We start from the raw sequence: 18,100 nt of genomic DNA, 5'->3' as shown, positions 1-18,100 counted from the left end.
CAAATCCTATGAATGTGTCTTGATTTTTATTTAGCCATGATTCCATTATCAAATGCAACATTAAAATTACGTACTTGCTGTCTTTACCTTTGCTAAAGCCAAAATGGTCGTCGTTTAACATATCCTCAGGTTTCTTTTCCATTCTTCTGTTTATTATTCCTGTTACAAACTTGGTTGCTTGAGATTTTAAGCTGATTGTGCGAAAATTCTCTCCTTGTCAGCTCTTGCAGTATTCGGAACTGTGTGGATGATATTTATCTAAAAGTCAGGTAGCATATGGCCAGGCTCACTGATTCCACACACCAACGTGAATAGTCGTTTTGTTGTCACTTCCCCATTGATTTTAGAAATGCAAAGATAGCTATTGCTTCTCCCTTATTTGATCTCAAGTTTTCCAAAGCTATTTTAAATTATGATCCTAAAACTGGATCCGCCTACAAACTAGTCCACTGAGATAACATTAATGGGGAATCAAAGCCAAGACCAACACCTTAGCTGCAGGCCCAGTGGAGGCAGACTCAGCGGCTCGTTTCTCCCACAGGGTGCTCTGGATGCTGACGTCTGATTTATAGCAATGCTTCTCGGCACCTGCGCTTTCTAACGAATCTACTGGATACTCCGGCTGCCCCTGCCCGATACATCCCTTCTAACATCTCTGTGTTCCGGGTTGCAGGCCGTGCAGGCAACGTGCAAATCCGACGGCTCCTCAACAGAGCTGACTTCCAGCGCAGGAACTACTTTGCCGCATCCGCAGCAAGCGCAAATCCGAGACTACGGTGATATCATTCAGCTGGGGAGAGGGAGGGGGAGGAGGGGGGGTAATTAGCGACCAACTTTGTATCTACGGTAGTTGGAACCAATCACGCTACTCCACAGTAATCGTCCGCCCTGTGCTGTAACTCGCGACCGCTGCTGCAGATCCGCTGATATCAGAAAGTCGTCTCACGGAGTCGTGACCGGCAGTTGTTCAGTCACAGAGGATTTATTGGTACGCCACCATGGAATACATTGTAGTAACGGCGGACTTGTTATTGCAATCAGCACAGTCAAATACTGTGTCACTATTTGGACTTAGCCTCAGGCACACACTGTATTACTGGAAGTGGTAACTGGGCACAAGATCGTTAATTTTTTAACTAACGAAGTTAACTTTTCGAGTAACGTATTAACTTTTTAGTTAATTTTAGATAATGTTAACGGACTCTTCAACTTCCGTTAACTTTCTTTGAGTCCGTTAGTCGCTAATTAGGTACCTTCTACTTATGACAGAAATGACGCTACGCCGCCCGCGGAAATCACGTTCTGACAAGTTCGGGTCACGTAGGTATGCAGCTACGCCCTGGTGCGCGCGATTCGTGTAAACAATCGAATGCGAGAGAGGATAACTGGGTATTGGCTGTTTATTGCTGTTTTTTACTAAGTTCGCATTAAGTACAACTTTCCGTTAGTGGACTGACTGTGGAAACTAAATCATGGAATCGGACAACAATTTACAGAAAAGTCTAGTAGTACGACAACTGTAAACAGTAAAGCCCAGAGTCTAGTCAAAATATATCTGGACACAAAGTCAAAACACTCATCCAACGATGTGGTATTTCCTGGAGGACAGGTTTTATAAATTTATTTATCAAATATAATACCTCTACATCCTCGAGTGCTGCAGTCAAACAAATTTTTTCTGTGGGCGAAGCCATTTTGTCTCTTAAATGAGCTTCGCCCTCGGTTAAAAACTTTAACATGTTGATGTGCCTGAAGGAAAATATGCACCTTATATCAGACACTATCTCATTCACCTGTACTTTGCTTCTCCCGTGATTTATAAATTGATAACTAAATATTGTAAAACTAAAAGATTAAACTGGTTCTTTTATTTATCGATGTGCTGCCTAAACTTCCCAAACCAAAACATTCTTATTTAAGCAACGGAAAACGTTTGATTCACTTGCTCATTTAACTACACCCACAACATAAACTTTATTACAACGAGTTAACGAGTAACTTTAACATCCAATAAATCTCCTATATAGAAACTCTTCGACGTTTAACGAAGTTAATTTTTTTTAATGGGTTAATGACTAGCGAAGTTAACTTCTTGACTACCATTTCCCAGTTATACTGGAAGTATTGTGTACTTGTGTTCAGAGTTCTTATCAAGGTATTTGTGAGTCTGGACTTGGACTAATTTATTGTGTAGTTGTTTCAGAACGCTACGCTGGTGCAGTCACTCAGGGTTATGTACCCCATCAGCAGTGAGAGTATTTCACAAATGAACCAGCGTTAAATTAGCGAACTGCAGCAGTTAGTCATGTTCGCTTCCCACTTAGTTGAATTCCTTTGTCCTTGACAGTGTGGAGCTGAAGTGTCACGGAAACTGTGAGTCATATGCTGCCAAATAATATTACATCCAATGATCGTCTCCGCTCCGTATACAGGTATTTCAGAAGTTGCCTTACTTCTCAACTTCTTGAAGAGAGTTAACAGCTGAAAACTTTACGTCATTGCATAACGCAGCACTGTGTTTGCAACTTACCATCATTCTTTACAGTTCAAGTCACCTTATCGATGTGCAGAGCCGAAACGACAGAACTCAACTTCTCAAAAAATCGTTACCTATGGAGCTTGGATGTCTTTGGGACCTGAATTCGAAAGGCCTTCATGCTATTTCTTGTTTTAACAGGAAAGTGCAAATGTTGTGTTTTCTTGCTATACGAAATAGCAACCATTAGCGATTTGTTGACTGCTTCCCGAGAACTCACCGAATTGGGTTAGCACAGTGGACTCGCATTCGAGAGGACGACGATTCAAACCCGCGTCCAGCCACCCTGATTAAGGTTTCCGTGATTTCCCTAAATCTCTTCAGAAAATGATGGGATGGCTCCTTTGAAAGGGCACTGTCGACTTTCTTCCTCAATCTGATAGGACCGATGACCTCGCTGTTGGGTTCCCTACCCCGAACAACGAACCCACCAGAGAAGTTTTGATACACTTTCGTAGGTTACTTTATTTGTTGCAGTTCGGGATTTTCAGAGGAAAACGTTCATAGATTTGGTTAAATTCGTGTTATAATTCAGAATTTTTCAAATGATAAGCTCATTGCATTCTGATAACTCTTACTACAATCAGAGCAGAATCTAAACAATATGCAGAGTGTTTGAGGTAGAAGTGCAGGTATTTCTATTGACGACTGTGGACAGTGTACTAAACAACATAATATCAGTACTTACTTAATTTGTAGACTAATAATCAAAGGTACTAAGAGTGGTATGTTTTTAGGTTGGTTGGTAACTCCCCTAGTCCGCATAGCACAAGCAAGCCAACTTGGGAAACAGGTCGGGTATTTAAATTTGGAGGCGTGGACGCAAATAGCTAGTCCATACTGACAGGTATAGTCCATTCCGTGGGGGAGTTACAAACGCGCAGAAAACATCAGATAGTAAATTAGGTGACGTGTTTAGGGGGAGTTTGTTACACACAGAGAAAAAACAACTAAGACGTGAAGTGGGTACATATTAAGATGCCAATGATCACAACATCTGCACTTATACCCCTGACACCCTGTGTACTGGATTACTTTCAGTCTTAAAGTTCAGGGTTTGTACGACATACCCGGAGCTTAAGCACACTGGAAAACAATGTACTGTAATTAGAACTATGCTCTCTCGGCCGTTGGTGACGGCTGTCGAAATCGTGGCCACTAGATACGCTTCGCATAAGTCCTCAGTTGTCTTCCAGAGGCTCGTCCCATTCCTCCTACATGGTAAAAACTGTGAACATATTTGGATTCGACCCAAGCCGCCTGTGTGGAGGATCATTTCTCTTCGATCCATAAAAGAACGCCTAAAAAATATACGTCTTGTAGACGGACAGTTTGTGAGCTTTCGTCGATCAGAACAATGCCAAGCTCAACAAAAAGTGTTAGGTGTACGAAAAAAGTGCTTTATGAATCATGCATCAAAGATAATTAACGCTATTGTAGATTTAAAAAAAAAACGGATTCACATGTCTTACAGACAGATTGTCGTAGTATTCTTTTATGCTGAACTATTAAACTACACTACCTAGAAGCTAGAATATTTGGATATATTGTTGCATTGTTTGTTTGATTCGTTGCCACTCACTCAATAAACTTCATTTTTGTAAACAAAAGTTATTCTGTCATTCTGTCTGCTTGTTGTGCAGGGTGGCTAAATAGGCCCTACAATAGCACGAGGCCGACGCTGTGCAGGTTTACACAGCTTTCAAGAACGAAGTGAATGTGCTGACGAGAGGTCGACAGAGATAGAGACAGCTGTGTTTAGCGACGAAGAAAGTCAGCGAAAATACCGAATGCAGAGATGAATCACGCCTCGGGGCGATAGTGTCATTTGTACAGCCGTTTCGTGACGGCCGGCCTGGACAAGTATTGGATTTCTCATCAAGGTCGGAATCGAGATACCATCTGCATGCTTTTCGTAGATGGAGCACCTGCATTGAGGAAATCGTGTTACCGCCGTTTTTACAAGCATATAATGTATTTGAACAGCAGGATTGCCACGTATTAATTTTTTTAATAATTAGAAACATACGGTCTCTAGAGGAAGCGCATCCCAGTACAAAATATAACTACATTGAATTTCCTTCAAAATTGATTTGTTCTTTTTACTGTAGGACTAATAGCTATCGCGTAGCGAGCGAGAGAATATGAAAATATTGCCCATGGTATTTGAAGGCTTTTCAGGTTGCATAAAACTCAGGGCTAGGGGCACCTGAATCACCCAGTATAAGATTAAAAGACTTACTAACATAATGGTTTTTTTTATTTCACTAATCGACTGATTTCTTCACCAAGATTGCAGTTATTCTTACGGCATTGCTTCTCAATTTCTAAAGTGCGTGTTTTCAATACTATTAACAACAATCTCTCTCTCAATGAACCTAAGCGCAGAATGATTTTCTTTGTGAATCTACGCGTTGCATTTGATTACAGTACCGTCGGTTTCTGCGACTTCTCGTGAACGTAAACGCGAATCAGCAGCGTTGTGTTACAATCAAAATTGCGATCGCTGCAAGTAGAGCTTTGGTGTAGTTGGAAGGAGAGCGTAGGAAGTCGGCTGTCCATTCTGACGGAACCATCCCAGTGTATGCGTGAAGCAGATTATTGGAGTACATATGACTGAAATAGTGAATTCTGGATAAGAATTCGGAAGACGATACTTTTGAAAGTGAGTAATGACTCTTATCTCAAGCGCCATATCGTTCGGAAAGAAGAGAAAAAACGAGAGCTTACGTTCGGCCTCTTCTTATCAACAGAAGAGGGTGGTGAGGTGCTAAATCTTCAACCTGTCATCCAGATCCAGGTTTTTCGCGGAATTCCGTAAATCTATTAATATGAAAGCCGGGATGGTTCCTTTGAAACGGCACGACCGATTTTTTTCCCTATCCTTCCCCAATTGGAATTTGTGCTCCGTAGCTAACGACACCATGGCCGACGGGATATCGTTTCCTAAACTTTCTTTTTACAGTTTGTTACGAGTCGTATTAACAGAATAGTAAAATTAAACATTGTGATGCATGATGGTGAAAGAAATTTTGAGTGGCAGCATCTGGCCGGCAGCAGGAAACGAGACAGAGTGGAATTGCTCATCACCGATGAGATATCGGACTCGAATGACGCAGCGGGTGACGCAACGCGTCCGGGCCATGCCACGCCGTTCAGTGAGGCTAGCGAGCTTTTGCTGCCTACAACTTGGTAAAGTCTGACCCACGTCACTCTCTCGGAGCCACGTAGCAAGCGGGTTTGCTGTTGGCTCTGTTCGCAGTAAAAGAGGAGAGAGGGGTGGGGTTCATTGCATGCTACGAACGCTACTCTTGCTGCTCTCTGAACTCATACCTTGCTGTACACATCGCTCCATCTTCGCTTCTGGACTGCAACTGGCACCAGTGTTACTTGGCTTGGGATCTACACCTCTTCCTCTACTGTGCTTCAATAACGGACACTAAAGCTACGTACTCTGATGGCAGTGACTGCGTAAGTGCTGGCAGATGTTCCGTGGAGGTGTCCGAGAGAGATAGCTCGGTAACTGAAGCGTGGGAGCAGCCTGAAATCTCAAGCATGGGAATTTATATACACTCCTGGAAATGGAAAAAAGAACACATTGACACCGGTGTGTCAGACCCACCATACTTGCTCCGGACACTGCGAGAGGGCTGTACAAGCAATGATCACACGCACGGCACAGCGGACCACCAGGAACCGCGGTGTTGGCCGTCGAATGGCGCTAGCTGCGCAGCATTTGTGCACCGCCGCCGTCAGTGTCAGCCAGTTTGCCGTGGCATACGGAGCTCCATCGCAGTCTTTAACACTGGTAGCATGCCGCGACAAGCGTGGACGTGAACCGTATGTGCAGTTGACGGACTGTGAGCGAGGGCGTATAGTGGGCATGCGGGAGGCCGGGTGGACGTACCGCCGAATTGCTCAACACGTGGGGCGTGAGGTCTCCACAGTACATCGATGTTGTCGCCAGTGGTCGGCGGAAGGTGCACGTGCCCGTCGACCTGGGACCGGACCGCAGCGACGCACGGATGCACGCCAAGACCGTAGGATCCTACGCAGTGCCGTAGTGGACCGCACCGCCACTTCCCAGCAAATTAGGGACACTGTTGCTCCTGGGGTATCGGCGAGGACCATTCGCAACCGTCTCCATGAAGCTGGGCTACGGTCCCGCACACCGTTAGGCCGTCTTCCGCTCACGCCCCAACATCGTGCAGCCCGCCTCCAGTGGTGTCGCGACAGGCGTGAATGGAGGGACGAATGGAGACGTGTCGTCTTCAGCGATGAGAGTCGCTTCTGCCTTGGTGCCAATGATGGTCGTATGCGTGTTTGGCGCCGTGCAGGTGAGCGCCACAATCAGGACTGCATACGACCGAGGCACACAGGGCCAACACCCGGCATCATGGTGTGGGGAGCGATCTCCTACACTGGCCGTACACCACTGGTGATCGTCGAGGGGACACTGAATAGTGCACGGTACATCCAAACCGTCATCGAACCCATCGTTCTACCATTCCTAGACCGGCAAGGGAACTTGCTGTTCCAACAGGACAATGCACGTCCGCATGTATCCCGTGCCACCCAACGTGCTCTAGAAGGTGTAAGTCAACTACCCTGGCCAGCAAGATCTCCGGATCTGTCCCCCATTGAGCATGTTTGGGACTGGATGAAGCGTCGTCTCACGCGGTCTGCACGTCCAGCACGAACGCTGGTCCAACTGTGGCGCCAGGTGGAAATGGCATGGCAAACCGTTCCACAGGACTACATCCAGCATCTCTACGATCGTCTCCATGGGAGAATAGCAGCCTGCATTACTGCGAAAGGTGGATATACACTGTACTAGTACCGACATTGTGCATGCTCTGTTGCCTGTGTCTATGTGCCTGTGGTTCTGTCAGTGTGATCATGTGATGTATCTGACCCCAGGAATGTGTCAATAAAGTTTCCCCTTCCTGGGACAATGAATTCACGGTGTTCTTATTTCAATTTCCAGGAGTGTAGATTGCTTGTTGTTTACTTTAAAGGGGAAGGGGACAATAGTGGACCTTTGATAACAATGAGCAAAGAGACTAACAGGATGGTAGGAGCACTGAACAACTCTACAGTGACAGTGAAGAGAGTCACAACTGATAAAGAGGCTGCCAGTTCAACTGGCAGCCCTGTTATTGTGGCGACTGGAATGCCAAGAAAGAAATCATGTTATGTGACTGAAACAGACAACTTTGACAAAAGTGCTATCAGGCAACATATATACGCGTACTACAGCAAGAAGCAGTACATGACATTTAAAAAGTAGATGGCATCGTTGTTGGACAGTAATGTGTTCACAGGCATATCGAGAAGTCTCTCCGCTTTTTTAAAAAAAAAAACTTGCTTCCGATGGAAAAAGTTCTCAGGAAGAAAGGTACTAATGGAACACGGAGACATTGTGGCATGAATGTGTCGTTTCCTACATGAGTTGCTAGCAATGAATCCGGAGAATTTACGAGGTGCATTCAAGTTCTAAGGCCTCCGATTTTTTTTCTCCGGACTGGAAAGAGATAGAAACATGCGCATTGTTTTAAAATGAGGCCTCGTTCATTGTCAATACGTCCCAGAGATGGCAGCACCGTACGGCAGATGGAATTTTACCGCCAGCGGCGAGAATGAGAACTGTTTTAAATACTTAAAATTGCGACGTTTTCCTTACTTGAACAGCGTGCAATCATTCGTTTTCTGAATTTGCGTGGTGTGAAACCAATTGAAATTCATCGACAGTTGAAAGAGACATGTGGTGATGGAGTTATGGATGTGTCGAAAGTGCGTTCGTGGGTGCGACAGTTTAATGAAGGCAGAACATCGTGTGACAACAAACCGAAACAACCTCGGGCTCGCACAAGCCGGTCTGACGACATAATCGAGAAAGTGGAGAAAACTGTTATGGGGGATAGCCGAATGACTGTTGAACAGATCGCCTCCAGAGTTGGCATTTCTGTGGGTTCTGTGCACACAATCCTGCATGACGACCTGAAAATGCGAAAAGTGTCATCCAGGTGGGTGCCACGAATGCTGACGGACGACCACATGGCTGCCCGTGTGGCATGTTGCCAAGCAATGTTGACGCACAACGACAGCATGAATGGGACTTTCTTTTCGTCGGTTGTGACAATGGATGAGACGTGGATGCCATTTTTCAATCCAGAAACAAAGCGCCAGTCAGCTCAATGGAAGCACACAGATTCACCGCCACCAAAAAAATTTCGGGTAACCGCCAGTGCTGAAAAAATGATGGTGTCCATGTTCTGGGACAGCGAGGGCGTAATCCTTACCCATTGCGTTCCAAAGAGCACAATGGTAACAGGCGCATCCTACGAAAATGGTTTGAAGAACAAATTCCTTCCAGCACTGCAACAAAAACGTCCAGGAAGGGCTGCGCGTGTGCTGTTTCACCAAGACAACGCACCCGCACATCGAGCTAACGTTACGCAACAGTTTCTTCGTGATAACAACTTCGAAGTGATTCCTCATGCTCCCTACTCACCTGACCTGGCTCCTAGTGACTTTTGGCTTTTTCCAACAATGAAAGACACTCTCCGTGGCCGCACATTCACCAGCCGTGCTGCTATTGCCTCAGCGATTTTCCAGTGATCAAAACAGACTCCTAAAGAAGCCTTCGCCGCTGCCATGGAATCATGGCGTCAGCGTTGTGAAAAATGTGTACGTCTGCAGGGCGATTACGTCGAGAAGTAACGCCAGTTTCATCGATTTCGGGTGAGTAGTTAATTAGAAAAAAAAATCGGAGGCCTTAGAACTTGAATGCACCTCGTAATATGGATTGATGAAACGTATTTCAACGTGCGTTATGCACAATCCGTCGCGTGGACAGACTATAAGCGCCACGTAACAATAGTGTGCTAACTCTGAGGGGGAGGGAGACTAATCATTGTTCATGATGGCTCTATGAACGTGCCCGGTTCTATGATAATGTTCCAGTCAAAAAAAAAAAAAAAAAAAAAAACTATCGATTGCCACGAGAAAATGAATGCAGATACATTTAAAGACTGGTTCGTTACTCGTTTGCTACAAAATGTCAGTTCTGGTAGTTTTTGCGTGATGGATAACACGCCGTGCCATTCTGCACAATGAAATAAAGCAGCAAGGCTGCAGCAAGGAGAAACGAAATAGTCAGCTGGTCGAAAGGCAATAAAACAGACTTTGAACAGAATATGCGAAAAATGCAACTTCTGGAACTAGTGAAACGATACAATCCAGAGAAGACGCAGTATTTAATTGATACGTTAGAAGAGAACCATAGCCACAAAGTTACACGTCTTTCACCGTACCTCTGCCATTGGGACGCCATCCAACTTGTCTGCGCTCAAATAAGAACAGATGTTGCTGAGTGAAATAAAACCTTTACGTTGCGAAATGCAGAGGGGCTGGTAAATGAGGCTGTCAAACGAATAACGTCAGACATTGAGAAGAACGTTGTAAACCATGTGTGGATAGAGATTACAAGGTTGAACATAGAAGAAGCTGTAAGGGGAGAGTCCATACAAAATACTGTAATTTCTTAATCAGACGATGAGGATAGCAGCAGCGAAGTTGCCGAAGACTGTGGTCGTGACGAGAGATTATCAGTCAGATGATGACTATCTTGGGGTTTGCAACCTCCCGCACGAAAAATAAAACTAACGTTTTCAAATGGCTCTGAGCACTATGGCACTTAACTTCTGAGGTCATCTGTCCCATAGAAGGTAGAACTACTTAAACCTAACCAACCTAAGGACATCACAAACATCCATGCCCGAGGCAGGATTCGAACCTACGACCGTAGCGGTCGCTCGGCTTCAGACTGTAGCGCCTAGAACCGCTCGGCCACCCCGGCCGTCCTAACGTTTTCATTCTATATTTACACGTAACATTTGTGCGTTTTGCTGTGCGTTGTTAATGTCGAAAATCTACTTGTGTGTACGATATTGCAGTGCCTGTGTTATTCGGGAGGACGATGGGAAGTTCCTTAACACATGTGTGTATGTCAGAAGGAATAGGCACTGCTGGAACTATAGCCGTTATAAAATTCATTACATGTGTTCGTAGTTGCGAATATGGACAACCATTAGTTTTATAATGGAATGACGACAATTAAATTTGTGCCAGTCTGGGACTCTAACCCGGATTCCCCGCTTATCGCAAGCAGTCCTCTTACCATTTGGCTACCTGAGCACGACTCATGACCACCGCCAAACTTCCATACGTCGTCAACCGTGTGTCTACAACCTGTACTCGTACATCCATCATGTAGATTCCCATACAGAGGGGACATGCATGTCGAAGGAACTTCGCATCATAATTGAAAATAACACAGGCACTGCAATACTGTATTTATCCGCCGACACCGGGCAAGCGACTTTCATCTAATATGTCTCCCCTGTACGGGAATATACATAATGGATGTACAAGTTGGAGACACATGGTTGACAACATATGGAAGTTTGGGATAGCAAATTGTTGCATGCAGATACGGGTCCGCGCGCAACGTTTTCTACAAAGACTGTATCCCACAGTCTTATCGTCCTTTCTGTAAACTAGTGTGTCTAGGAATGGAAGCTTTCTATTCATTTTAACCACCATAGTGAACTAGATGCATGGATAAATGTAATTAAAATTATCCAGCAAACAGTTCAGAGCGTCTAATCAATGTGATCATACCATCAAGGTATTGTCAACTTACGTTCACAAACAGGTAAGTTTTAAACTGCAGTCCTCAGTGCTGTGTCTTCAAAATCTTGTAGAACTAAATTTGTGACTATGGAGGATAATGGGCTCCCGAAAACCACTCCCTCAGTTTCTTAAAAATAATTGTCATAAATAAAAAATATGTCGTCAGCACATGACGGCAAAGCTTCGTTAGCTTCACGTCCAGTTTTTCACTAAGTTCTTTGAGAACTTTGACTCTTATTGTGGACAGGTTTATTTTATGCAGCTAAAGGCTATCTTCATTGGACTATGTGCCAATGGCTTGGAGTATATCAGACTCTAAGCAGTGTTCCTAAGAGTGTCTAAGTGCTGGTGCTAATTTGTATGCCACATGGGGAAATCAATGTTTTTATCTCCGTTGTTGTCAAAGTCCGCATGGCTTCCCCGTCATAGGTTAGAATCCTCCCTCGGGCATGGGTGTGTGTGTCGTCCTTAGCTTAAGTTAGTTTAAGTTATATTAAGTAGTGTGTAAGCTTAGGAACCGATGACCTCAGCAGTTTGGTCCCATAACACCTTACCACAAATTTCCAAATATCTCCGTTGCTGCTATTATAGACCATTAGGCATTGATAAGTTGTCTCTGTTCAGTTTCCATAAATGCTTACAGAAAACAAACGTAACATCACTCTTCTGTCATGTAACAGCCATTCCACGGCACGTTTGAATTCCCGCCGACCCTGTAATCCACTTCAGCTTGTTGCCGGCGCTTATCCGGCGCGAGCAGCGACTGGGTTCGACCCTGAAGCCACGCAGGGTGCACCTTCTGGCGCGGTGCACTGCCAGGCATGTTTTGCATTAGCCTGGTTGCCCCATGGAGCACTCGGAGAGGGCGTGGCTCCGTGATGTCGGAGGACATGTGGCTGCTGTAGCCATGGGGTGAAGCGGTCGCGGTACCAAGTGACAGTTGGGGAACGCCGCCTAAAGTGTGTGCACCCTGGACACATCGAACTGTGCTGAAGTGGAGGCAGCAGAGCAGCAGGACTGAGAACGGCTGACTGGGGGTGTGGACGTCTGTAACGGAAGGGTTCGTTGAGCTGCAGCAGCAGAGGGTGTACATCCAGAGGAATCGTCGAAGAGAGTTTCTGTTATGACGATTGGCAAGCAGGGCATAAGAGTGACTTGTGCCGTTGCGTGGTGATGGTAAACGCATTTGTGCTCGCATCAGTGTCTGTTCGAGAGTTGAATTATCAAAACACACGGAAGTCGTTATGTGGTTGAATTGGTAGAACAGTGCCTCTTAAAACTGTACTCGAATCGAAAAGGCATGGCGACGCCGTGGTGAGCTCTGATTGTACTACAATTGTGTTTCGAGGTCTTGGTGTGATCCAATTGTATTCTAGTGATTTGGTTCAGTGAGGCTGTTGGCAGGTTACGTACCTTTATAGTTGACTGGTCGTTAGTGACAGTCATCTTCCCATCTCTACACCTTGCGTGGCACAGCAGCGCAGCCCCTGTGAATTGTGGGTTGCGTTGGGGTTTAGGGTGGTTTGGGGGAGGAGACCAGACAGCGAGATCATCGGTCTCATCGGATTAGGCAAGGATGGGGAAGGAAGTCGGCCGTGCCCTTTCAAAGGAACCATTCCGGCATTTGCCTGGAGGGATTAAGGGAAATCACGGAAAACCTAAATCAGGATGGCCGGACGCGGGACTGAAGCGTCGTCCTCCCGAATGCGAGTCCAGTGTGTGAATCTTGAACTGTACCTCAGCGTGCTAGTGCTAACAATCCAGACAAATGAGAAATGTATCTTGGTTCTGATACCTACAACAGTAGTGTAGAGTAGTGCTGTGTAGTGCTGTCTAGTGTAGTGTAGTTTAGTGTAATGTTGTAAAGTAGTGTAGTTCAGAATTATAAATTACAGCATTTGTGATAGAGCAGTGAGCATAGTGTAGTAGACCTTCTGGATTCCAGGTGAACATATATCTGTGTACCAGATGGGCAAATGGTGTATGTACATATTTCTTTTTTAAAATTATTTTTCTTCTGTTTAGATATTATATGTATATTTTTTCCATTAAGCACCATAATGCTTAGTTATAAATTTGAAATAATGTGCTATGTTCATGCCAATTCATGAATAACGTTTGGTCTGTTGTTGTACCTAAGTAAAAGACTAAAAGAGAACAGTCCTTTCCAATAGGTGCGAAAGAACAGACATCACATACACAATTAAGACGAGGCTGGCCAATGATAGCTTCAGTGCAGATAAACACCACGTTCGAACTCTTACTGGAATCGGCGAAACGCCGCGAGTAATGAGGATTATGGGCAGAGACATTACGTCAGTAGTCTTTGGATAAGTTGAGAATTCGGGTGTGAAGGGAGGCGTGCTCGGGTAGTCCGCGCAGTTGCGATGACCACTGTGCCTGGACGGCTTAGTGGTCAGAGGACCTGGCCAGTCAACAGGAGGCACGGGTTCGAATTACAGTCCGGCACAAATTTTCAACTGTCCTCATTGATGTTAATCAAGGCCCACCGACAGCTATATATCATTAATTCCTTTGTGTCTTGAAGTAAATGTCAGTTTGTGTGTCAGTGTAGAATGTATTGTTCGCGTATGCCGGTGCGTCTGATGTTTAACTAAGCTGTTGGTTGTAGCTCGATGTTGTTGTAATATCTGGTGACCTAGTGTTGCAGAATTATCAGTTTCCCCTCTGCAGAGCTACTTTAAGTGGGGCAAAGGAATACTTTTTGTGTATACCTCTATCTTGGGGTAAGTTTTATACTGTATGACCTTTGGAGTTCCATTGCAGTTTTAATTCTCTAATCCTGTCAGTGAGTAATTACATTTTATCAAATTTATATTGTTATATCGGAAGTTGATTAATTTGGTATATTGAACATAAGTGCTTGCTGCGTTTGCTTACGCATGCACTGTGGCATTGTAAGTTCTGTGTTAATAAATCAAAGTACTTCTTTCAAAGCCCATGCTTGTACAACAACCAGACGAACTCCACACCCACTGGAATCCTGCGCCACAAATGTATACTCTGTAATCTCGGTCATACAGTCATTCACTCGAGTCATAGGGACACCTGAGTGCCGTACCTGTGGGACTGGAGAGGAAAGCAGCAGATCAAATACATTCTTTACCAATTTGTTAACAAATAATTTATTTTTGCAGTAGTAGCGCGGCAGCTGGCTATGTACAGAGCGTCCTGTTCGTGGTGGACGCAGGCGGGAGCTAGCAGGTGCCGCAGGCGGCGGGGCAGAAGGCGGCCATGAAGTCTGCGGAGGTCGCGCACTCGCCCAGCCGCGCCCACCGCTCGCAGTGCTCGTTCTCGTCGACGCACGCCCGATCCGCCGCCACGCCTGCAACACGACACGACACGACTCGACACTGCAACTCGACACGACTCGACAGCGTCTCTTACGAGCCGCAGCTGCAGATGTCACTCAGCAGTCTGTTTTGTCAGAAAAATCATAAAAACTCCTAACAACTAACATTTTATAAGGACTGAAACTTATTAGCATAAGGTCTACTATTTTTTATACGAGGTTCGTTCAACAAGTAATGGAATTTTTTTTCTCGGCCAGTTTCGATTGAAAAAGTGCGGAATTTGTTATGGGACATGGTGGAATACGCCCGCTTCAGCCCTTATTTTTTCATTAAGTTCCAACAGCTAGCGGCGCTAAACGTAGCCATCGCAATGACGTCTGTAACGGAGCTGAGTTTCAAGCAGAGAGTTATCACTGAGTTTCTTTCGGCGGAAAATCAGAGCATCGCAGATATTCATAGTCGTTTGCAGAATGTCTAGGAAGAGCTGGCATTGAACAAAAGCACAGTGAGTCGTTTGGCGAGGCGTCTGTTATCATGGCAAACCTATCAAATGTTCCGCGTGCCGACTGGCCACACAGAACTGTGCTTCCTGCAATTTTGGAACGTGCGGACACTCTCAGTCGAGGTGATCGATGGACCACAATCACACACGTCGCTGCTCAACTAGACATCTCTGTTGGTAGACCTGACACACTCGCCCACCAGTTGGGGTACACAAAGGTGTGTGCCATCTGGATTCCTCGCCATCTAACAATAGATCGTAAAGAGCAACGCGGGACCATCTGCGCGGAATTGCTCGCGCATTACGACGCTTATGGTGACTATTTTTCGTCGAACATCATCACAAGCGATGAAACATGCGTTCATCACTCCGAACTGGAAACAAAACAGCAACCCATGGAGAGGCGCCAGTCACCTCTGCTCCAAAAAAAAGATTCAAAGCCGCAACCTATGTCGGTAAAATAATGGCGATCGTCTTCTGGGACTCTGAAGGGGTTACTACGTTTGAGGTCCACCCTCATGATGTAACGATCAACCCTGAAGTGTAAAAATGGTTCAAATGGCTCTGAGCACTATGGGACTCAACTGCTGTGGTTATAAGTCCCCTACAACTTAGAACTACTTAAACCTAACTAACCTAAGGACAGCACACAACACCCAGCCATCACGAGGCAGAGAAAATCCCTGACCCCGCCGGGAATCGAACCCGGGAACCCGGGCGTGGGAAGCGAGAACGCCACCGCACGACCACGAGATGCGGGCCCTGAAGTGTATTGTACTATAGGCGAACACCTTATCCCCTCCACATTCCAGGCTTCCTTCCCTTATTGTATACTTAACATTAATTTAACTATTATACCCTACAAATACAAATCCCCTAATTATTCCTCTATCTTTAGCTACGATGTATTTAACACAACTTACCAATAAGGAACAAATCAGAAACGTGAGTGAACATCATATAATAAGATACCTGTTTGTAATGGAAACCCAGGAAACCAGAAGAACAGATTAACGAAATGCCTAACATCACCTGGATGTCCAGATATACCAGTACATGAAAACTGTATACCCTGCAGTTGCCGCAAGGGCAGAACACTGAAGTCCGTCAGCTGCATAATAAACTAGAGGGGATCGCCATACGACCGGAGGCGCTAGAGTTCGATGTTTGTAAGATTACCCCTGGAATACTTAGTTGTGTATACTGCCCTTAAATGTGCATTGATTTTAAGGACTAAATAGAATATTTCTCGTACTAAATGATATTTAACATGACCAACAGCACGCAACACTTGACGATGAAAGCCATTCAAGGTTTCTTTCAATATTTTTTGGGCTATAAGGACCAGTGGCTTTTATGTTACGCAATAAATGTGTGTGCATTATTTCAGCCTTGCCAGTTGTCTTGTCACATGGTCAAATAAACTCACACACTGAAGGTGTGTGTCAGTGACGAGAGGTAGGGCTAGAGTACAGCCGAACTGTGTGTGTGAAAGACCTTTCGACAACATTCGGCTATGGTAGTCACTCAAGATTTCGTCCATTATTCTCTTGACAGCCAAACGATTTTCATTTAGTATTTTTCTATCTATAGCGCTATCTTTTGTTTCACATCTGTTATGTAAAAGTGTCTGTTTCTTTAGAAGTTTCGCCACTACGGCGACTTGCGTGTCCCTAACAAACTCCAGTTATCCAACAGCGGAAAGGGGACCTACAGTTCAACGTAGAATCAGAACGACGTGCCGTTTCTGGCGTCTTCTCACGTACTTGAGAGGTGAATGCTAGATTAAAACGCAGACTGAAAAATCTTAGGTCCAACAGAGATTCGATCCCGCGACCGCTTAGTTTACAGTCAAGCCCTTACTCCTTTTTTTCCTTTACTTTGTTCGTCATTTTTCGCGTCATTTGGCAGGGGTAGAAGTCACAAGACACCCCTTCAACTCCATCGTTAAAGACTGCACTCATCCTTTCTTTTATTACAGGGAGCGCCAACCCTCTGACCGAATACACTGAGCTACCGTGCCGGACCGCTAGGTCACAAGGCCCGACACATTACATCCGGAAACCCTTGAATCATAATTTCTCGATTTTCGAAAAGCACTTAACTCATTACCACACCTTCGCTTATTATCAAAAGTACAACCACATAGGTTATTAAGCGAAATTTGTGATTGGTTTGAAGATTTTTGGTAGGTAGGACGCAGGAACTTATCATGGTTGGAGACTCATCGGCAGATGTGGAGGTAACTTCGGTTATACCCCTGGAAAATGTAGTTGGACCCTTGCAGTTCATGTTCCTTATTATTGACATTGCGGACAATATTAACAGGAACTTCAGAATTATCGCAGATGATGCAGTTATCCATAATGAAGAACTGGCGGAAAGAAGCTGCAAAAGTATTCAGTCAGATCAGATTTAAAACTCGCTGTTGTTGAATTTACGAAGGAAAAAGGCATGCAGTGACGAAAATTGGAACATTCTGAATAGATTGCAGGCTTCGCATTTTAAACGGACTTGACGGCATCCTGCCCATAGTACGCCACTGCAAGGTAACTTCTTTCTGATTTGATGGGGGTGCATTTAAAAAGAAAATTGCCTTATAGAAGAGACACATTTTGAAAAATCTCACTGACGTTAAAGAAATAGCGAGGTTTTAAGAATTCGTCGTGGCGTTGAAATAATTACAAGGATATTTTCCTACACGTTTTGAGGACAGTGCAAAATCTTACATATGATTTCATTCTGTTTCAGGGACCGTTGGCCGTTTCAGCTGAAAGCGTCCTGTTCGTGTGCATATGTAACTGACTGATCTGCAAGGTAGTTTCCATTTTAAGGACTGATATCTTTAACGTTGAAACTGTCTAGGACGTCTACATTTCTTTCCTCAGGAAGACTTTACACCTCTCCATAACGATATTGCAAAAATGCTGCAATATTTCGATCAACATATGTGTGTGAAATACCTTTCTTTGGTTATGAAACTAAATAAGTCACAATTACTCGACTACCTGAGTGCGAAAACCTGAAATTGTCTGCTTCCGTCCATATGCC

General features: G+C 44.8%; 1 protein-coding gene across 1 annotated transcript in view; it reads right to left on the bottom strand.

Moving 5' to 3' along the window:
- Window positions 1-14,363: 14,363 nt before the first annotated feature.
- LOC126235931 (hatching enzyme 1.2-like) overlaps window positions 14,364-18,100 on the bottom strand; it is a 136,137-nt gene continuing 132,400 nt past the window's right edge. The window contains exon 12 of the mRNA XM_049944898.1: window positions 14,364-14,579. Within this exon, the coding sequence (XP_049800855.1) occupies window positions 14,452-14,579 (128 nt within the window). The 3' untranslated portion in view covers window positions 14,364-14,451. The remainder of the gene's footprint in view (window positions 14,580-18,100) is intronic.

Source organism: Schistocerca nitens, chromosome 1 (assembly GCF_023898315.1).
Source record: "Schistocerca nitens isolate TAMUIC-IGC-003100 chromosome 1, iqSchNite1.1, whole genome shotgun sequence".
In the NCBI taxonomy this organism is placed as follows: Eukaryota; Metazoa; Arthropoda; class Insecta; order Orthoptera; family Acrididae; genus Schistocerca; species Schistocerca nitens.
The sequence above is the reverse complement of the archived record's forward strand: the minus strand, read 5'-3'. Positions and strand labels throughout refer to the sequence as shown.